The 22,771-nt window shown below is 46.4% G+C and overlaps 2 protein-coding genes across 2 annotated transcripts in view; both read right to left on the reverse strand.

Moving 5' to 3' along the window:
• Positions 1–3,710: 3,710 nt before the first annotated feature.
• MTAP (methylthioadenosine phosphorylase) overlaps positions 3,711–22,771 on the reverse strand; it is a 100,920-nt gene continuing 81,859 nt past the window's right edge. The window contains exons 7-8 of the mRNA XM_073543705.1: positions 14,857–14,979; positions 3,711–4,037 (exon numbers count right to left, since the gene is read on the reverse strand). Of these exons, the coding sequence (XP_073399806.1) occupies positions 3,999–4,037; positions 14,857–14,979 (162 nt within the window). The 3' untranslated portion in view covers positions 3,711–3,998. The remainder of the gene's footprint in view (positions 4,038–14,856; positions 14,980–22,771) is intronic.
• Positions 15,012–20,331, reverse strand: LOC141048327 (uncharacterized). Its single transcript, XM_073543812.1, has 3 exons — positions 20,152–20,331; positions 18,959–20,041; positions 15,012–15,030 (listed from the first exon to the last, which is right to left on the reverse strand). The coding sequence occupies exons 2-3, from the start codon at positions 19,804–19,806 to the stop codon at positions 15,012–15,014; spliced, it is 867 nt and encodes a 288-aa protein (XP_073399913.1). The 5' UTR covers positions 19,807–20,041; positions 20,152–20,331.

Raw genomic sequence — 22,771 nt, forward strand, 5'->3', positions numbered from 1 at the left:
GGTCCTGTCGCATCACTTCCTCTTAGCTGCCCTTAGTTAAGATGGAGTTTTCGTTTACATCACTTCCTCCCCAGCTGCATAAAAACCCGCCCCTAAGCACAAGCAAATCGCTTGAGTATATTGATTCCTGGTGTGCTCCTGCCCTGCCACTCTCCCAGATCTTGTGACTCTGGAACAACCCTGCTTCCTGCTTGAAACTTCACCTCTCTGGACCTCTGGATACCGCTGGACTTCTGGCTACCGTACCCGGTTAGAGTTTGTGCCCACTGAAGGTCCCCTTACTGGATCTCCACCGGACTCATCATACCAGAGGCTCGCTACAACTGGACTTCTGTTTGCTATACTGGTTAGTAGCTGTTACCCGGTGCCCGCTGAACATTATCCTGCTGGACATTTGTTATACTCTGGACTTTGCCTGCAATACCCAGTTATATTCCGTACTCAGTGACTCTTAATAACTTACCATCCTTGCTGAACCTTTTGCTATGTGCTGCTGTATGTCTGTGCTCTGAACCCGTTACGTATTTCCATGTTTATTGTGCACAATTATATATAAATCACTTGCTTCACTAAGCGTGTCTCTGCCGTCATTGAAGTCCTTATACCATACATAAGTATTATACTGCCGCTGAAACGCCACGGTCCGGTGCTGGCGACTCACCATGCGAGGCGGTCGGTGCACAGGTGACAGCAGATAACTGAGGTAACCGCTCTAAGACCTGGACCAGCGATTGAGACACCTTTGTCAGCTCAGAAACTGACTGAGACATTGCCACGGCCCACTCCGGGGGTGGGGTGGTCTCCGCCCGGGGTTCGGAGTGCTCCTGAGGGGCCGACATGGTGGAAGGGCTGCAGGAGAGGCAGAGGGGAGACGACTGACCCGAAGCCCACTTCTTTTTACAGCGCGCGCAGGCGTAGTGAGTAGCGGTGGGTCTGGAGCAGAAGGCCCTTGCGGGGTTGTGCATAAGTCTCAGTGGCAGAAAAAACACAGCCTGAGGAAACTGCGGGGGGGGAGGGGGAGCTAAGTTAGGTGCCAGGGATAGTCAGCGTCTAGCCTACCGAGGATCAGAAGCGATGTGTCCCCCAGGCGAGGTCCGGAGAGAAGGAGGAAGATCGGCAATCCAGGAAGAAACGCTGGCGGTGGGCGGGGCTAAGCCACTGCACGGCGCGATTGGCTGAGACCCCAGAGGGGAGGGGGATGGCCAAAGACAGTGACAGGGCTGAAGAGAAAGCAGCCCTGAGATAGGCTGAAAAAGCGCGCGGGGAAAGCGCGCGCAGGGAGAGGGAAGAACTTTTGAAAATGAAAGTGAAAGTGCTCCCTCACTTTCACTAGCGATGGCACGCCCGGGCTTGAAAGCGCTCCCTCCCTGTAGCTGATGAGGACGGGGAGCGCTGATGGAGGGAGCGCTGACAGAGGAAGCCCTGTCCTGGGAGAGGGGTGAGGAGGGGAATCGGCTAGGACTGTCCATCCATGGCCCCTAGTACCCAAGGGTGATAGGGGAAGGTCCTGCCTGCGGGTCTGAGAGTTGCGATGTGGGCGATACCACATTGCTTGCTCAGCCGCATTAATAGGAAAAGCAGGATGAACTCACATCCCGTTTCCTGAGCTGTATCTGAAAAAGGGGAAATCATTAAAAAAAACACAACAAAAACCTGAAAAGAAAAGGATTAAATGCGGATCTGGGGAGATCCCGGTCCGCCTCCTACAGACACTAAGCACAAACTGGGGTGCTTGGTGCCTGTCGGTGGGTGTATACTGCCGGGGAGGAGCTAAGTTTCTTGTTTTGCATAGTGTCAGCCTCCTAGCAGCAGCAGCATACACCCATGGTCATCTGTGTCCCCCAATAAGGCGATAAAGAAATTAAGTTCTCCATCTCCTCAGCACCTGCAAGTAATGTTTGTACTGCAGGATACCATGACATTTTTGGCAACTCTGTCTCTAACTTTATGGTACTAGTTTGGGGAGGGCTCTTTTCTCTTCTACATAGCATAACTTTACCCAAATGCATAGAGAGATACATAAAGTCACAGTGTGAGCTGTGAGGTACCTTTGTACAGGAGCCAAGTGTGCGGACAGGCATCTTGGAACAGCAAATCCGAGGAAGTAAACAGGAATATTGATACAGCAGAGCAAAATATGCAAACAGGAACCTTGATACAGCTGGATGGGTTGACCACACTTTGGAATAGGAGAGCCCAGTATGCAGACACTGACACAGCAGAACCAAATATGCAGGCACCATTGGACAAGAGTCGAGTGTATGAACTGACAGAAGAGTTTATCTGGAGGCACACACTGTGGAAACTATAGCAGAGCTCATCAAAAAGCAAAAAACTGGGTATGTTATGTAGCACAGCAGAGATGGTACCATGAGGTAGCAGTGTGGGCTTTCATACCTGAATACTTTGGTGACATGCCTCTGCATGAGTGACATTACAGGTGCACACCAGATCATCATAGTAACTCAGCATGCATAAGGTACATGAGGATAGCAGTGATGGACCCTGGATATGTGATTAAAGTCCATCAAACATCTTTGACTTAAATTATGTTAATTGCAAGTAATCTTATTATTTAGAGTGGAGGGCAATACAGCAGAAATGGGAACCCAACTACCGTATATACTCGAGTAGAAGTAGAGTTTTTCAGCCCCCTTTTGGGGCTGAAAAAGACCCCCCTCGACTTATATTCGGGTCACGGTGCCAACTTACCTGGTCCCCGTCATCTCCGCGGTCCCAGTCATCTCCGCAGTCCCCGGTGTTCGTCTGCGGTCCCCTGCAGCGTCCTGGCGGGTGATAGGGCCGCGGCGGCATTCAAAGTCTCTGCGTGCCGCTCTCTCCCGTCCTCCGGCGGTGACGTGCAGGGGGCGCGATGACGTGGAAAGCACGCGCCCTCTGCCTGAATCACTGAAGAGCCGGCGACGCTCAGGAGCAGCTGTCATCAACGTAGGCGAGTATATAGTGTTTTTTTTTTATTTTTAAATTCCAGCAGGGGCAGCGGCAGCAACATGATAGGATTACTGGTAATCCTATCACTTTGGGGGCAGCATTACGGTATTTGGGCCACCATTCACTGTGCAGCATTTATGGGGGCATATGTTGTGCAGCGTTATTTGGGCCAGCATTCACTGTGCAGCATTTTGGGGGCATACTGTATGTTGTGCAGCATTATTTGAGCCAGCATTCACTGTGCAGCATTTTGGGGGCATACTGTATGTTGTGCAGCATTAAATTTACCAGTATCTTCGGCAATTCCCACCCTAGACCTATACTCGAGTCAATAAGTGTTCCCAGGTTTTTGAGGCAAATTTAGGGGGGTCGACTTATACTCGGATCGACTTATACTCGAGTATATACAGTATATATTCTGCATAACAATGGCACAGAACTGCAGTAACTAGACAAGATTTCCTCATTAATGTGCACTAATCACTTGCCTTTTCTGGATTTTTTTTGGGGGGGGGGTTTGTACGCAATAGTCCTAACCTAACAAAGGCATCAGAGCTAGACAAAACGGAGGTTATTTACGTCACTAAAAGTAATGGCCTATACTTTGGGTGGTAAATTGGTGAGGGTTGGTCTTGTGGCACCTTTGCCAATCAGCTGTTTGATAGATCTGTTTTAACTACTGTTATCAATATTAAATTATACGGAATCCTGGCACCAAAAAATATCCAGAACCTAGAATTTCACAGACTTCATAAAAATGATTGGATTTCAGTCTCAGATGAATTTATTTCAGTTTTACATTTCAGGTTCTCAAACGTAAACATACATGCTAGTAAGGCTAGGCAAGGACAGATTGCAAATAACTATTACTACGTAAGTATAGTACATATATAAGCTAGGTCATTGTATTTACTAGAACGTACAAAGTGATTATATCTCCTGGCAGAAAACAAACTGGATCTGCTTCATTCTTCATTATGTAGCTGCTTTGTTTCCTTTTGGTCACTGGAATGACGCCATTATCCTTAATACCCTGCTTCAGATATTGATCAATGTCTCGGCAACATGACAGAAAGTTCAACAGTACACTAAAAATACAAAAACATGGCTAACAAAATTGCTCACACGTGGCACAGCGATGAGACATTATAAAATAAACTTGAATAATGCCACACAAATACTTCACACTCCTGTCGCCTGCATGCAATTTTGTGCATTTTATTTTTTAACAACATATAAAAATGTATGTCTGTGTCTGGCCCAAGCAACGCCTGAGACATTACACCTCCTAAAAAAAAAAAAAAAAAAAAAAAATCTAGCTGCTGTTGAACCCCAATGAATACGAGCAGCAGAAACACATTGGTTCTTAAACACTTGCAGCAGCAGAGGAGCCTTTGATTTTAGGAAGGAGGGAGTGCTGCTATGAATTGTCTGTGAGAAAGAGGGCATTATAGCGCCAAAAAATAAGAAAAAGGTCAGCTCACCCCTTAGATGTCCAGGAACCAGAGCACGGAAAGTCTGGAGTGCAGCAGGATTAGTAATCAATAGACGAGATAATCCAGCTCTCTGTTCCTTTAAAATCCATCACTTATTGAAGCAAAACATTCAAATCCAGCATCCTGACATACAGCATAAGTGTCATCAACTTTCTCAGGAATCCGTAAGCAGACACGTTTCCAGTTTCTGAATAAGAGCCACTAAGCTGGAAACGCGTCTGCTTACGAATCCCTGGGGAAGTTGGTGACACTTATGCTGCATGTCATGATGCTGGATTGTAATGTTTGCGTCAACAAAGGATGGATTTTAAAGGAACAAAGAGCTGGATTCTCTCTTCTATTGATTATAGCGCTAACTCCCATCATATACATATAATATCAGCCTCTTCATTAACCCCTGCTGAACTCCACAGACCCAGAGCAAATGAATGGAGCAGAGGCCGTGCATGCACACCTCCCATCCATTCAAGGCAAGGTTGCATAGCGCTGATTTCCTGATTGGAAAGCCCCTGATTTCAGGATACAGGAGAAGTTATTCCCTGTCTTTTGGGGAATAAACCTTTTAGAGAATGAGGAGATGCACTACCAAGGCTAGTTATCAGACTTGGGTTTTCTTTAGTTTGTAAAAAGCACAGGTTAATGTGGATTGAATTACACTGTACAAATATATGGATGGACAGTACAGAGCTATATACATGCATACTGGGCATCTGCACGGCAGCTGCAGATCATCATCTCCCAGCCTGTATTGTCCTAGGCTTCACTACAGGACATGTTGGTTTCATGGCTGCAGGTGAGTTCAGCTTCCCCAAGTAACCACTTTCTCACCTACCTCTGGAACCACCGCTGTGCCATTACTCTGTGCTGGTGAACGCAGAAGTTTATGCGTGTAGGTTTCCGAGAAATATTAAACTGTACTTCCCCTAACTTTTTATGTTTAAAAGTAAAAAAATAAACTAAATGTTTAGATTGCTTGTCTATGCTAAGCATGATCAAAGATTCTACAAGCTGTGCACTGCCTCCAAGGCATGATATGAAGCTCTTGCAGTTTTCAGGTCTGTACCCGCAGCAGTAGCTAATGAGGAGGAATAGATACAGAAAAATACAAAGTGCCTGTGTACTGAGGGAGAGAGAGGGAGAGGGAGAGGGAGAGGGAGAGGGAGAGGGAGAGGGAGAGGGAGAGGGAGAGGGAGAGGGAGAGGGAGAGGGAGAGAGAGAGAGAGATATTTTATTTTTGTCCGGCACCCATAAAGAATTTCGGGCTAAATTTGTGTCTGGAGGATCCGCCAGAGGAAAAAAACGTTGCAAGCTCCGTTTTGAAATCTTTGAGGATGGTGACGGACAGCAACTTTTGGCGGATCCGCAAAAAAAAGCGGATGCAACGGACGGCAATCCGTCACAATCCGCCAGTAATGGAAGTCAATGGGGGAAAAAAACAGATCCTCAAAAAAAAATTGAGGATCTGTTTTTTTTCAAAACCTGAAGTGTGAAAGAGGCCTAACACCAGCAGACGAAAAGCTTTACAAGGACTGAGTGTAGAGAAGGTCCATGCTGGGCTGGAGCGTGATTGTGCACCATTACTGATATGAATACCTGAAGCTTCTCTAACTAGACTGAGTGGAAAAATAACATTCCCTTTATACACTGTATGATGTCATTTTACATATTTCTTGGATCCGCGCTGCTCTCCTATGTGATGTCTGCTTGCCTTTGTTCACAAATCAGTGGCACTCCCTAGATATTATCGTTTTGCTGGGACCAATTCCTATGGATCACAACATGCTGATCACAATACCTGCTGATCTCTGTATTGTATTTTGTGTAATTTAAAGGGGTTGTTCCATTTAAAAAAAAAAAAAAAAAAAAAAACTTGACTGCAGCCGTAGTTTTGTCAGTACTTTACTTACCCTTCCCACGTCCAACATTGCATCTGTAAGCTGCAGCCCCAGTTTACTTTTGGCTCTACGTCACGTCGACAGAACTGCAGCCTATTACTAAGCGCAGAGGCTCATGCTCTTTACATTAGTGACTGGCTGTAGCGCTGTTGAGATGACGACACAGTTGCATCTTATACACAATCACCAAAGCATGCTGCCTCGGGGAGAGTTCATAAAGTGTGGTTTGTTTTTCTACAACAAAAAGATTTATGCAAGAGAACAACCCCTTTTTATAAAATACTCAAATTCCTACCTTACCCGCCGCAAGGCTGCATAGAAATAAGACACATCCTACTACTTCGGTACCATAATTACGACTGACTACGGCTAAGTAGATAAACAGCAGCGACCTGAGCTAGCTCAGACTTGTAGTTAGAGATGGGTCCCAGCGGTATAACACAGCGAGTACCCACCGTATATAGAGCAGGCTCAGCTTCCTCTTCTTTGAGTTCACATGGATGTAGGCAGGGGAAAAAAATTACTATTCTGTAAAATTGACCTCACGCATTGCTGAAACACTGACCCAAGCTAATGGCTCCAATATGTCTATAAAGTTGTTTGCTCAAATCAGGTTGGGTGTTATATGAAACATGGATTGCATGTGTGAAGTAGCTAAAAATATAACTCCACAATTGTTTGTTGGGTTTTGTTTTAACGGCATTCATTGTGTAGGAAATATGACTTTCAAAATGATTCTTCAGGTCAAAACAGTGCAAGTGCTACCTTAACGGTTTGTATATTTTCTTATTTTAGTGGTAAAAAATCGTAGTTACTTACCGATAACGGTATTTCTCTGATCCCATGACGGCACCACAGAGAGAGAGGGATCCGCCCTCAGGGACAGGAAACCTACAGATGAAAAAGGCGGTACCTCTCTCCCACATCAGTTGGTTTACAGAGCAATACACAGAACTTTCAGCTGCAACTCTAATGGTTATAAAAATCCAAAATTAATCAAATTAAGCTTAGTAGAGGCACCGTGTGGCTAAGTACTAAAGCTAACTAACTCACTCTAATGTGCACACCTGTGTGTGAAAGGGAGGGGATGTACAGGTGCCGTCATGGGATCAGAGAAATACTGTTATCGGTAAATAACTACGATTTTCTATTTCCCCCATGACGGCACCACGGAGAGAATTACAAAGATTGTACATCTAGGGAGGGACCACCGCCTCCAGAACCCTTTTCCCAAAGGTGAGATCTGAAGAGGAGGTTAAGTCTAGACGGTAATATTTGAAAAATGTAAGTGGCCGCTCTACATATCTTGTCTATTGAAGCGCCGGTTTTCTCCGCCCAGGATGATGCCACTGCCCTGGTTGAGTGGGCCCTTACGTCCTCCAGGATGGCGGCCCCGCAAGAGGAGTAGGATAGGGTGATGGCCTCTCTTATCCACCTCGCCACTGTGGCCTTCGATGCTTTTTGACCCGTCCGAGGACCCTGAAAACAGACAAACAGAGCCCTATCCTTCCTAAACTCCCTTGTGGTTGTCAAATATTGGACCAGGCATCTTTTTACATCTAAAGTGTGCAATACCGCTTCTGTTTTGTTTTTGGGATTGGGATAGAAGGAGGGTAGGGAGATTTCCTGGGTCCTATGAAACGGTGAAGACACCTTGGGGAGATATGCTGGGTTGGTTCTAAGAATTACCCTATTCATCCAGAACTTGCGTGAAGGGTGAGTGGGCACACAAAGCTTGTATATCACTAATGCGGCGGGCAGAAGTTAAGGCTACGAGGAGGGAGGTCTTAAGGGACAATATTTTTAAGGGAGCCTCCGCTAGGGGTTCGAAGGGAGATTTGGTTAGTGCGTTTAGCACTAGGTTTAGATCTACTTGAGGCTCTAATGAATCTCATAACCCATCTATTTTTGGCTAGGTCATGGTTATACAAAGCTCCCAAGGGCACCACCTGTACTTTTAAGGTGCTGGTAGCTAACCCCTTTTCCAACCTCCTCTGTAGGAATTCCAGAATCTTGTCTACAGGGATTTCGCCCGTTGGGTCGGAGCCCGACACTGACATGAATTTTTTCCACACTTTGCCATATGCTTTAGTGGTTACTGGCTTTCTGCTTTGTAGTAGCGTGGTTACCAAGTTTGACGAGAAGCCCTTGTTACTTAGGAGCTCCCTCTCAAGAGCCAAGCTGTCATGTGTAGGTTTTTATGTGGGGGTGATACACTGGTCCCTGGGATAGCAGGTCTGGAGTTTCTGGTAGAACCCAGGGATCCGTTACGGACATTCTTCTCAGCCAGGAGAACCATATTCTCCGTGGCAAGAAAGGCGCTATTACCACTACCATCGCCTTGTCCCCCCGTATTTTCCTCAGTACTAAGGGGATGAAAGATATTGGGGGGAAGGCGTAGGCCAGATAATCCCAGGGTATCGTAAAAGCGTCTAGAGCTACTGGGCCCCCCTGGGGATCGATTGAGCAGAAGGTTTCCAACTTCCGGTTCTAACTGTTCGCAAATAAGTCTATTTCTGGCCGGCCCCAGAGTTTCACGATCTGGTTGAAGACTAACTGGCTTAGTTCCCACTCCCCCTGTTTTAGACGTGTCCTGCTTAAAAAGTCCGCCGTTCGATTTTCTGCACCTTATGTGTGAAGGGCTGTCAGGGATTCTAGATTGTGTTTTGCCAGGTGGAAGATGGACTTTGTTAACTTCATCAGTGGTTCAGTGGTCGAGATCTGGTGCCCCCCTGGTGGTTTAGATATGCTACCACTACCTGGTTGTCTGAGAAGACCCTTGTGTGATGGGAACGAAGTGAATCTAGAAAATGAATGAGAGCTAGTTTTACTGCCAGCAGCTCCTTCATATTTGAGGAAGCAGACTCTCTTCCCTGGTCCCAGGGCCCTTGTGCCACCTGGTTGCCTAGATGTGCATCCCACCCCCAGGGGCTTGCGTCCGTAGTTAGGATCTTTGTCGCAGGCAATGCCCAAGGAACCCCCTTGGCTAGGTTGGCTGGAATTAGGAATGTGTTGTCTCTGGTGAGTTGTTTAACTGCATGTCTAAATTCCCGTGTAGGGAAACGTCTGCGTCTAATATTTCCCACTGTAAGTCTCGAGTATGGCTCTGTGCCCACTGAACTGCTATGTAGATAAACTATAGGAAAAAAGCGCAATAGGGTCTTATCCGGGTAAAATATTGAAAGAAGTAGTAGAAATATACTCACCCTTTCCAGGAGAGTTTAAGACATGTAAAATCCGTGGTCAGCCTGCTGCACGTCCAAAGGTCAACTCCGTGACCGCCAAAACCTCAGTTTCTTATGGAACAAATTCATGGACTTTAGTGCGCTGCTTGACAAAATGACGAATCCAGGTTATGATGAAAGATTAACCATTTATTTCCCAACGCGTTTCGAAGTGTACAGCACTTCTTCCTCAGGGGATGGCATGCAGGCTGTCATTGATCCTAATAGTGACATTGCTTTTCTCAGTGTAGTGTTCGGGGAAGCTATCATTTGTGACGCCATTTGTGTCATTTTTTGAACCTTCGCCTGCGGAAGATAACATTTCTGTACGATTGAGTCCAGTGTTATCCCCAAGTACTCTTGCACCTGACTTGGTACGAGTCTGGACTTGGGCAAGTTCAGCATCCACCCTAGACTCAGCAGAAACCTCAAAACCATGTCCAATTGTTGTTTGCAGTGCTGAAAGGTGACCCCTATTAAGAGATCGTCCAGGTATGGGACTATCAGAATGTTTTGCTCTCTTATGTGGGCCATTACCTCTGACATTACCTTTGTAAATACCCTTGGAGCAATGGCTAGCCTGAAGGGGAGGGCTCTGAACTGATAATGCTTCATCTCCCCCTGGATTGTCACCGCCACCCTGAGGTATTTCCTGTGGTCTCTGTGAATAGGCACATGGTAGTATACGTCTCTTAAGTCTAATACGGCCATGAAGCAAGCTGGGGGAAGCATTTTTATACAAGATTTTATTGTCTCCATTCTGAAGTGCTGAATTTCTAGGAATTTGTTCAGCCTTTTTAGATTTATGATCGCCCTGTACGATCTGTCTGGCTTCTTGCGAAGGAAGAGAGGGGAGTAGAAGCCTTTGCCCCTGTCTTGGTAGGGGACTTCTTGTAACACGTTTTTCTCTCTTAGATTCGCTATTTCTTGTTGTAGAGCCAGCTGCTCGTGTGATGTCCTTTGGGGCGTTATCACAAAAGAGTTGTTCGGGAGGGTAATGAATTTTAGCCTCAGACCTTCCTTTATTATGTTTAGTATCCATGAACTAGTGGATATTTTTTCCCAGGCCTGGAGAAAGTAGGATAATCTTCCCCCGAACCGGGGAGTACCTTCATTGTGGCTTTTTGTTGTCGGGGGGTTTGTTAAACATAAAGCCCTTTTTATTTCTTCTATCCTCCCATCCTTCTTTGTTCCTTTTTCGAATTTGGCGCCGCCTCTTCCCGGCGCCCCCGGAAGTGGCCGCCCGCGCATGCGCACTGTGGATTACCCAGTAGTGCACTGCGGCCCCATCTTTAATGGCGCTGTACTTGCGCGCGTCCCCCGCCCGGTGCCAGCGATCTGTACCTGCCTGTAAAGGACTCATCTCCCGCGGCTTACGGTGGCTGCCGTCACCCTCCACCGCTCTGTGGTCCCGCACCTTGTGCCTCCCGGTGGCTGCCGCCACCTCCCTCTGGGTCGCTCCGAGGTGCAGCCGAGGCCCTGTGTATTGCGGCTCCCGATGGCCGCCGCCATCCTCCACAGGCTGTTCCAGGCCCGGCACTCGGCGGGGGGCCCTCCTGTAGTGACCGCCGCCACTACTCGTAGGAGGCAGCCCCTTTTTTTTCCCTCCTTTTCCTGGGATTGGCAGACTTGCTCCACTCTTCACTGCCTCTCCCCACTCACCCTCAAGGCCCGCCGACCCCGGTGGTGGTGCTTCGGGGGGAGCCCGCAGGGGGCCTCGATCCAGCTGAGGCAGGGAGCCCCGCTGCCTAATACCGGACTGGCTCGGTCCCCGGCATCCCGCGTCGACTGCAGGTAGGTGCTGTAGGTTCCCCATCAGGGCACAGGACAGGAAACCAACTGATGTGGGAGCGAGGTACCGCCTTTTTCATCTGTAGGTTTCCTGTCCCTGAGGGCGGATCCCTCTCCGTGGTGCCGTCATGGGGGAAAGAGAAAACAAAACAGAAATTAGTAAAAAAAAATAAATTTGGTTTATGTCAACATTTTCTGAAACCTATAATCTTTTTATTTTTCTGTCGAAGCCAAGGAAGGGCTTGTTTTTGGTGTTTGGTGAGCTGACTTTTTATGCATTTTTTGGGGTACAAAGTTTTGATTACTTTTTATTGCTTTGTTGTGGGAGGTGTCATACTCAAACCAGCAATTCTGGTGGTGTGATATTTTTTTCTTTGTTATTTACCGAATGAGTTAAATTATTTAACATTTTTAGATACACGTCAGAGCCAAATATATGTGCATGCAGGTCTTTGAAATTAAAATCCATAAACACCTTTAGGTCAGGTGCTGCTGCAATCTTCAAGGATTAGCAATTTCATTCCTACATGCAGTGAATGTAATCAGCCTACACAGTCTTGGATGTTTTGTCATGTAAAAAATCATGCCAAGAAATCAAGTAAAATCGTTTCAGAACTTTTACCACATTTAACCCATAATCTACACAAATACAGTGGCTTGCAAAAGTATTCATTTGTGTTTTGCTACCTCACAACCTTTTTTTTTTTTTTTTGTTTAAGGGTTTGCATCAGTTCAGGTAAAAAAACATGGCTACAACTGAACATTTCGTTTTCTCTTTTTTTGTGAAACAAACAAATCGGACAAAATAAATGAAAACTTCAGTGTGCATAACTATTCACCCTATAAAAGTCAGTACTTTGTAGTGCCTCCTTCTGTGGCCATTACAGCTGCAAGTCACTTTGGGCCATTGTATTTTTGGAAGGTGAACATCCGTCACAGTCTCAAATCACTGACAAACAGGTTTTGCGCAGGAAAATCCCTATAGTTCACAAAAACCATTTTCCCCATCCCTGCTGCCGAAATACATCCCCACAGCATGATGCTGCCACCACCATATTTCACTGTGGGGATGGTATTCTTGATAAGTGGTGTGGGTTTGGGACAGACATAGCCAGGGGTGGATTAAGGGTAGCCAGGGCCCGGGGCAGTTCAGACTCTGTGGGCCCCCCTCGTCACGTGACGGGGGTCACGAATCGCAGAGCCACACTCTACATAGAGAATAATGGGGCCTCCAGCACCGACCTCCACCCGCAGAGCCACACTCTACATAGAGAATAATGGGGCCTCCAGCACCGACTTCCACCCGCAGAGCCGCACTCCACATAGAGAATAATGGGGCCTCCAGCACCGACCTCCACCCGCAGAGCCGCACTCCACATAGAGAATAATGGAGCCTCCAGCACCGACCTCCACCCGCAGAGCCGCACTCCACATAGAGAATAATGGAGCCTCCAGCACCGACCTCCACCCGCAGAGCCGCACTCCACATAGAGAATAATGGAGCCTCCAGCACCGACCTCCACCCGCAGAGCCGCACTCCACATAGAGAATAATGGAGCCTCCAGCACCGACCTCCACCCGCACTCCACATAGAGAATAATGGGGCCTCCAGCACCGACCTCCACCCGCAGAGCCGCACTCCACATAGAGAATAATGGGGCCTCCAGCACCGACCTCCACCCGCAGAGCCGCACTCCACATACATGGCTGCTCTCAGTGCTCTGTGCTGTGCGCACAGGACCTGTGATGAGGTCACAGGAGGGGAGGAGACAGGGGTCACATGATCGGGGGCCCTGACACCTTACCTCCTGTGATCTCATCACAAGCCTTTGCACGCTACCAGCAGCATCAGCGTTCACGCTACTTGTAGATGCTGCTGGTAGCAGAGCACATAATGCCGCCCCCACGGTCACTCACTTTTAGGTGGGGAGAAGATGGAGTGCCATTGCAGCAGCCAGCAGGAATGTGGTGGGGGCCCCCTTAGAAGCTCTTGTGGTGGGGGCCCCGGGGCTGAAGCCCCGCCTGCCGTGCCTATAATCCGGCCCTGCGCGGTGGCGGATTATAATGGGGCAATTTACTGGCCTGGGCTGTGGGCCCCTTAACCCCACAGGGCCCGGGGCAACTGCCCAAATTGACCTAATTATAATCCGCCACTGGACATAGCGTTTACCTTGGTGGCCATAAAGCTATTTGCACCTTTATGGGACACTAGATATCGCAGCATCGGGCCTCCTGATGAGCCTAATAAGGCGAAACGCGTTGAGGCGTTAACTGGTTGCTGGCAGGTGGCAGAAAATGCAGATGAGTATCGCTGTGGCAGTTCTGCGTTTCTTGTATATTTATATAGTAATGGGATACAGCCTCTGGCCGTTTTGTGGGTTATGACTTATTAGAGTCAGTGCCTTTTTCATATATCAATATTTCTTTTACATGAGATTGAGGCACTATTCACAATTGCTGCTTCCCATGATGATATCTGCTGTTCAAATTTGACCACCGAATGCCATATGTGTTTTATCTAGCTGAGGCTTTAACTGTTTATTGGCAGGTGGCAGAAATTGCAGATAAATATCGCTGTGGCAGTTCTGCGTTTTTTGTATATTTACCGCAATGGGATATAGCCTTTGGCTGTCTTGTGGGTTACGACTTATTAGAGTCAGTGCCCTTTTCATATACTAATATATCTTGTACATAGGATTGAGGCACTATTTACAACTGTGTCTTTGCTCAAATTTGACCACCGAATGCCATATGTGTTCTATTTATTTTTAAACTTTTTCTCTGGGGCACAGGGTCCTCTATAGAGCAGTTTGGTCTCTGTCTAGAAGTAGGGGTTCCCTTATTTGTAACGGGTAGAAGGGACCACTAGTGGCGGTAGGGTTTACTAGGGCCCCTAGGGACAGCCATCGTTGAGCGGGGGCGCCATAACGTTCCCAGGCAGGATACGGCTCAGTCTCATATGAGGGATTCCAAGGTGTCACCTTAGTATGGGCTTTGTTTGAACACTTAATTTCATTTCTTCATTTCTAGTCACTTCTTTTCTGGTGTATACCACATTTGTGGTTTTTAAACAATAAAAGTACCATTTTTAAGGGATATATATATATATATACACATATATATGATTTGACTTGAGAATCCTTATAGTATTACATTTGAGATTACAGGTTGTAATGTAGCAAAAAAGCTAAAAAGCCAAGGAGGGTGAATACTTTCACAAGTCACTGTATAGAACTGTGGTGTTCTCTTCCGTATGCTGACGATATACGACATCTGCTGGAGCAGATAACAGGCGATTAGTGAGGGTGCTGGGTGACGGACCCCCACAAATCTCAAATTAATGACATACCCCTTCAAATCTAAGGCAAAATTACTACTTATTGTTGTAGTACAAATGTGAATGAGGTTTAAAAACAGCTGCCTGGCTATGATTACTAAAAGGTAAAATGTTTGTAGCAAACCACACTACAGTAAAAGTAAAGTTAAGTGACAAACAAGTACCTTCATGTTCTGAATTGTGTCTGTCCAGTCCATGGCGGCTATCTGAGGTATGGCAGACAGTAGTATACTTGTCGCTTTATTGGCATTTTCTTTTAAAGTTTTCAGCACCTTGTCTACAGAGACCTTAGAAAAGAAAAAAACAAGTGGTATAAATTTCATTGGTAGGAGCAAACACTATATAAAAAAGGAATGGGAAATGGGAGAAGTCAGCTCACCATTTGCAGTCTCTTTCCAAGAATGAGTTCCACGCACAGAGCCGCCTGGGCATGCAAGTTCCAAAGAATGAAGAAAAAAAAGATACTCCAGCATAGAATAATATAAAGCTTCGTCTTTAATGGAAAAAAAAAAAAAAAAAATCATAAAAACAGGCACAATGCGGACAACATACAGATCCCAGAGAGCTACCAACCAATGCGTTTCGACACTCCGGTCTTAATCATGATTAAGACCGGAGTGTCGAAACGCGTCGGTTGGTAGCTCTCTGGGATCTATATGTTGTCCGCATTGTGCCACTTTTTATTAATTTTTTCCATTAAAGATGAAGTTTTATATTTTTCTACGCTGGAGTATGGTTTTTCTTCATTCTTAGGAGCAAAGACTAAATATTTTAAAGGTGTCCATAGTCAGTGTAATACTGCCTCTGATAAGGAAGAGTCTAAAATAGCCCCAGTGGAGAGTGTGAAAATGGCAAGTTAAACCAATTTTTTATTCTTATTTAATAAAGATTGTGATATGAAAAAAAATACAGTAAGTTTTAACGAAATACATGTAATATAAAAACCTGATTTAGGCTAGTTTCACACTTGCTTTTTTTTGCAGCGCGTTTTTCCCGCAAAAAAACGCATTAAAAAAACGCATACAAATGCATACAAACGCTGCGTTTTTTTCCAGCATTTTAATGCGCATGCAGGAAAAAAACGCAGCGTTTTTGCGCGTTTGTATGCGTTTTTTGTGCGTTTGCGTTTTTTTTTTTACAGATTTTGGAAAAACCCCACAAAAAAGAAAAAACAACCATTCAACAACACACAAGACCAATGGGACTTCATTGTGGGTGTGGTATGTTAATATATATAGACCCTGTCTACAGTATTCTTCACATTTGCTTGATTCTTCTCGTGACCATGGATCTGCGCTGGAAGAGTTTTCACTTCAACTTGGATTTGGACATCGCGATGGCTCAGGCGTATGCAGTTGCTTGCCATGAACAAAGGAAGAGAGAGAGGCAGCGAAGACGGCGGCGTATGTGGATACATCCGATTGTTGAACTCCGGGAGAGCCGTGGGGCATACCACACCCTCTACAGCGAGCTACGTGCAAACCCGGAGAAATTTACTGATTATATCCGGATGTCCCACGAAAGTTTCATGGATTTGCTTGCTCGTGTCCAACAATCCATCCGGAGACAGGACACACAGCTCCGTCGTGCGATTCCTCCTGAGGAACGGCTACTGGTGACATTACGGTATGTTTTAAAAACAAAGGGGTGTGGTCTGATTTTTTTTTTTTTTGTAAATTTAGTATTCAAAACCTTGGGTAATTAGTTTTCGTGAATGTACTAATATTTTTTTTTTATAGTTTTTAAAAATAATATACATAAATATTAATTTTACTTCTTTGTCTGTTCACAGATTCCTGGCGACTGGAGAAACCCTATCCTCACTACACTTCCAGTACCGTATTGGAATCTCTACCTTGTCTGGAATTGTTGCTGACACCTGCCGGGCTCTCTGGAATGTTCTTTGCCCAGAATTTATGCCCCTGCCCACCGCTGAAAAGTGGATGGAAATTGCTGACAAATTCTGGACAGTATGCAATTTTCCAAACTGTTTGGGAGCTGTTGATGGGAAACACATACGGATCATCAAACCCCAAAGAACGGGATCTGAGTACTATAATTACAAAAAGTACTTTTCAATAGTACTCATTGCAATTGCGGATGCCGGATGTATGTTTGTAGCAGTGGACATTGGAGCATTTGGCCGTGGTAATGACTCGCAGGCTTTTAAAAACTCAGACATGGGCCGGAGGTTGTATGGCAACCAATTTAATTTCCCTATGCCACGGCCTCTTCCTCACACCGAAGCTCCGCCACTGCCCTTTGTAATGGTTGGCGATGAGGCGTTTCAAATGTGCGGAAACTTACTGAAACCCTACTCCAGCCGGGACTTGGACCACACCAAAAAAATTTTTAATTACAGGCTGACCAGGGCCAGAAGAACTGTCGAGTGTGCTTTTGGGATTCTTGTTTCCAGATGGCGAATTCTGGGCACGGCCATTAATCTTAAACTTGAAACAGTCGATGAGGTGGTGAAGGCCTGTGTGGTTCTACATAACTTTGTGATGGCTAAAGAGCACCCGACCTTTGAACTGGACGATGATGCTCCTAACCCATTGCCTGAATTCACTCAGCACACTCTCAGGTCATCCGTTGAAGTTGGCCAAATGAGGGACAAATTTGCGGCCTACTTTATTTCTGATGTAGGACGGGTGCACTGGCAAGATGAAATGGTGTAATGTTGTTGTTTATGGTAATAAAAATCCTTATTTGATACCATTACTGAGTGCACTATATTTTTTAAACTCCAATTAATTAAAAAACTTCCCATGTATAACTGAATTTTGTTATGTTCACACACCTGGGCAGGTAAATACACATACGAGTTAAAATGCAGCATTGCTAGTCTGCGTGAAATATATTGGAATGAACAAAGCTGCAGGCCATGAATCAGGAAACCATTTTTTTTCAAGAGAAAATTGTGCAACTAGTTTAAAACAAAGTATGTGATTTTCTCAAAACACAACCCTCAAAACCCAACCCCAATGAAAGTCCATGGGGAATACAAGTCAGCATTGAGTGGATGAATGTAATCTGCTCATGTAATCTGCTCCATTACAAGTTATTACACTAGGCCTTGGAATGACTATACTAGGCCGTGGTATGAGTATAGTAGGCCTTGGGGCTAGTAGTATAGTAATATGTGAAATACCACGGCCTAGTATAGTCATAACAAGGCCTACTCGATTTTGGCCAACTAGTATCTTGTTTCACAAAAAACAAACGGGTGAAACTTGACAAGTTTCAACAGTTTGAAAATAGATTCTAGTTGGTAAAACTAGAGTTATTACACTAGGCCTTGGAATGACTATACTAGGCCGTGGTATTTCAAATATGAGTATAGTAGGCCTTGGGGCTAGTAGTATAGTAATATGTGAAATACCACGGCCTAGTATAGTCATACCAAGGCCTACTGTAATAACTCGATTTTTAACAACTAGCATCTTGTTTCACAAAAAACAAACTGGTGAAACTAGAAAGAAACTTATTTTTTAGACAAGTTTCAACAGTTTGTTTTTCATGAAACCAGATTCTATTTGGTAAAACTAGAGTTATTACACTAGGCCTTGGAATGACTATACTAGTCCATGTTATTTCACATATGACTATACTAGCCCTTGGGTTGGTTTTTAACATGTATTTACCCATCAGTGTGTGTGAGCGGCGCAAACAACATTAATGAAACTTATTAATGGTGAACCACAAATGTAAATTTATTTTTTATCACAAAAAAAAACTAAAAATTATTTTTTACGGCGTTTGGGGGCAGATGGTTTCAATTTGGGGGTGTGCAGGGAATATGCAACACTTGCAGTTGAAGACGGTGTTTGAGGGGAAGGGGCAACAAAACTTGTGGGGGAAGGTAGTCCAGTTAAGGGAATCAAACTAGGAACACTTGGAGGAGAGGAAATCTGTTCAGGTACATTAGTTGTAATGGCATGTCGCCGTAGGCTTGTGTGCCTGGACCGACTTTGGCCCAATGCCCGCCTTGATTGATTTCGCCTTGAAGTAGGGGCAAATATGGAATGTAGGTCCCCCGTCTGCTGGTATGGCAGCTGCTGCAGAGGTGGCGGCTGCTGCTGCTGAGGTGGCGGCTGCTGCTGCTGAGGTGGCGGCTGCTGCTGCTGAGGTGGCGGCTGCTGCTGCTGAGGTGGCGGCTGCTGCTGCTGAGGTGGCGGCTGCTGCTGCTGAGGTGGCGGCTGCTGCTGCTGAGGTGGCGGCTGCTGCTGCTGAGGTGGCGGCTGCTGCTGCTGAGGTGGCGGCTGCTGCTGCTGAGGTGGCGGCTGCTGCTGCTGAGGTGGCGGCTGCTGCTGCTGAGGTGGCGGCTGCTGCTGCTGAGGTGGCGGCTGCTGCTGCTGAGGTGGCGGCTGCTGCTGCTGAGGTGGCGGCTGCTGCTGCTGAGGTGGCTGCTGCTGCTGAGGTGGCTGCTGCTGCTGAGGTGGCTGCTGCTGCTGAGGTGGCTGCTGCTGCTCTTCGTTGTCAGTGCTCGTCCTTGCAGGAGGACTGGTGGCGGCAGTGATGGCCCAGGTTTGCAGAGTGGTGGTGGCAGGGCTACTACATGTTGTTGTAGCGGCAGGGCTGTTCCATGTTTGCCTAGTGGTGGCTGAGCTCCACGCATGCATGGGATTGGCGGTGGTGCTCCAGACAGGAGCAGCGCTTGCCATGGTGGTGTCGGTGAAGTGACCAGCTGCACTCAGACTTGTGGTGGTGTAACGGTGGGTGTCCTGGCTTTGAATAGAGGTGTCCGTGCAGTGGTATGCAGCACAAGTCGGTAGTGAGGTGAAGCGAGTCAATGGTGGCACAGGTGGAAAGGACACCACTGACTGCTGACCGTACCGATTATGCTGCATAGCCTGCAAGAAAGCTTTGTTGCAGGCCTGCAGCACATTCAGCTGTTGATCAGGACTAAGGTGTTCCGCCATGCCCTTTTCAATCTTACTAAAAAAATGGTGTGCTGGTCTGTTGAGGTCGGCCTCCAGACGGTCAAGGCGCTGTTCTACAGAATTGAAGCGGTGTTCAAAGTGGTTAAAACCACGTTCCATGAGTGCAAAACCGCTTTCAACTCTGTCGGACAGTGACTTGAGGCTGGAATTAAATATCTCGCTCAAATGCATAAACTCGGGCAAGACATTCCTGTCCAAGGCCCTCTGCCGCTGGCGGGTAGTGCCCGCATAACCAGTGGCAGAGACCTGGGACAGGGGAACACCTGATGGCCCAGCTTCCTGGTCACCAGCTGTGTGTGTGGTTGACCTGCAAGGTGCTTCCTGGCTGTCGGATGGCTGGGACGGGTCAGAGGACGTCCGAGGAAGGACCGCTCCAGGGCCAGGTTGCAGGGTGCTGCTCCAGGTGCTGTGGAAGAAAGGAAAATCATTACTACCATGCCTTTACAAGAAGCATCAGCTGTGGATTAGAAAAACACAGATTAATAAAAATAAAAACCCAAAATGTATAATACTTACGATCTTGTGGCAAGGACCGGTCTTAGGAACTGCAACGCGTGATAGTGACGGTATCTAGTTCTGGTCCTTGACGCAGATCCACTGCGAACCTGGTCCTCAGCACGAACATCACTGTTGAAGCGGTCCTTGATCGAACGCCAACGTGTTCGGACTTTGTCCACTGTTGATAAAAAAAAACAGTGCCGTCAAGGACAACAGTCACTGCGGCACAATGTAGCAACACAATACTCAAAGCAGTCACTGTAGACCCCGATGACACTGTTGGGTTTCCTGCTAGAATACGCCTAGCACGAAACCCAACAGTGCCGTCAAGGACAACAGTCACTGCGGCACAATGTAGCAATACAATACTCAAAGCAGTCACTGTAGACCCCGATGAAACTATTGGGTTTCCTGCTAGAATACGCCTAGCACGAAACCCAACAGTGCCGTCAAGGACAACAGTCACTGCGGCACAATGTAGCAATACAATACTCAAAGCAGTCACTGTAGACCCCGATGACACTGTTGGGTTTCCTGCTAGAATACGCCTAGCACGAAACCCAACAGTGCCGTCAAGGACAACAGTCACTGCGGCACAATACAGAGCAATACAATACTCAAAGCAGTCACTGTAGACCCCGATGAAACTGTTGGGTTTCCTGCTAGAATACGCCTAGCACGAAACCCAACAGTGCCGTCAAGGACAACAGTCACTGCGGCACAATACAGAGCAATACAATACTCAAAGCAGTCACTGTAGACCCCGATGAAACTGTTGGGTTTCCTGCTAGAATACGCCTAGCACGAAACCCAACAGTGCCGTCAAGGACAACAGTCACTGCGGCACAATACAGAGCAATACAATACTCAAAGCAGTCACTGTAGACCCCGATGACACTGTTGGGTTTCCTGCTAGAATACGCCTAGCACGAAACCCAACAGTGCCGTCAAGGACAACAGTCACTGCGGCACAATACAGAGCAATACAATACTCAAAGCAGTCACTGTAGACCCCGATGAAACTGTTGGGTTTCCTGCTAGAATACGCCTAGCACGAAACCCAACAGTGCCGTCAAGGACAACAGTCACTGCGGCACAATACAGAGCAATACAATACTCAAAGCAGTCACTGTAGACCCCGATGAAACTGTTGGGTTTCCTGCTAGAATACGCCTAGCACGAAACCCAACAGTGCCGTCAAGGACAACAGTCACTGCGGCACAATACAGAGCAATACAATACTCAAAGCAGTCACTGTAGACCCCGATGACACTGTTGGGTTTCCTGCTAGAATACGCCTAGCACGAAACCCAACAGTGCCGTCAAGGACAACAGTCACTGCGGCACAATACAGAGCAATACAATACTCAAAGCAGTCACTGTAGACCCCGATGAAACTGTTGGGTTTCCTGCTAGAATACGCCTAGCACGAAACCCAACAGTGCCGTCAAGGACAACAGTCACTGCGGCACAATAAAGAGCAGGGAAATACTCACTAAACGCCTTTTTGGAGGATGCTGTGGCGCTGTCCCAGCCATCCTTCAACGCTGCGGCCACCTCATTCCATAGCCGCCGGGTCACCACATTGTCCTTGTACAGCCGGTCACGGCTGTCCCACAACGGCGAACGCTCCTGGACCAGGCTGATGAGCTGCTCATTATCCAGGTAGACGTCTTCATCCCGTTGTGGAACCTAGACAAAACACATTCATTAGAATAATCAAATTTAAATTGAATAAAAAGTTACAAAAAAAGAAACAAAAAAAAGAGTAAAAATAGAAGATAAAAAATAAAGAACATTACAAATCATTTGATACTTACATTCCGTATCACCACCGGGACTTGGCTTCGCTGCTCCTGCTCTTCGCCCTCACTAGTGCCGTCCGCAGATGATGATGACGATGTCTTAAAGAAAGTTGAAAAAAACGTAAGAGATTTGGAGAAGCAGCAGATATACTTACCAGATGCACGAAAATAATCACCTCACGGTCTGCTTGCGCCAATTCCTGCCGCGATGGGGAATATTCTGATTCTGAAGACATACTGCATGTAAAAATAATAAAAATCATTAGTACATACATAATTTAAAAGGACAGGCATATAATGTAATATACTCACATTCTTCGCTGATATAATGGGTTCTTGGTTGACTGTCTGCTCTTCAATCTGTCAGTGTAGTAGTGGCAGAGTTTTGGCAGGCACCTCCTTTATATAGACTTTTTTTTTTTGACTTTAGAAGATTCTAACTAGGATAAAAAGTGGACACCACCCAAAAAACGCAGCGCTAAAAAATCGCATACCTGCGCATGCCAGTGCGCACGTATGCGCATCCATAGGCTATAATGGCCATTTTTAGCGCAAAACGTGCGCATACGTGCGCATGCGCTTTTTTCCAGGGCCAAAAAATGCAACATGCAGCGTCTGGAAAATACCAACGCACACCCCAAAAAAACGCAGCGCATGAAAATCGCATACATGCGCTTACAAGCGCGCATGTATGCGCACCCATGTTAAATATAGGGGAAAAATCGCATGCGCACGTATGCGTTTTTTTCCAGCGCTAAAAAACGCAAATGTGAAACCAGCCTAAAACAATAAATATCCCTTTTCTTTTAAAATGTGAAACATCAGATAGTAGC

Source organism: Dendrobates tinctorius, unplaced genomic scaffold (assembly GCF_039654945.1).
Source record: "Dendrobates tinctorius isolate UK_male_01 unplaced genomic scaffold, ASM3965494v1 ptg000134l, whole genome shotgun sequence".
Taxonomy (NCBI): domain Eukaryota; kingdom Metazoa; phylum Chordata; class Amphibia; order Anura; family Dendrobatidae; genus Dendrobates; species Dendrobates tinctorius.

Coding starts and splice junctions, on each gene's coding strand:
- LOC141048327 (XM_073543812.1), bottom strand. CDS start 19,806: ATGCATTTGAGCGAGATATTTAATTCCAGCCTCAAGTCACTGTCCGAC.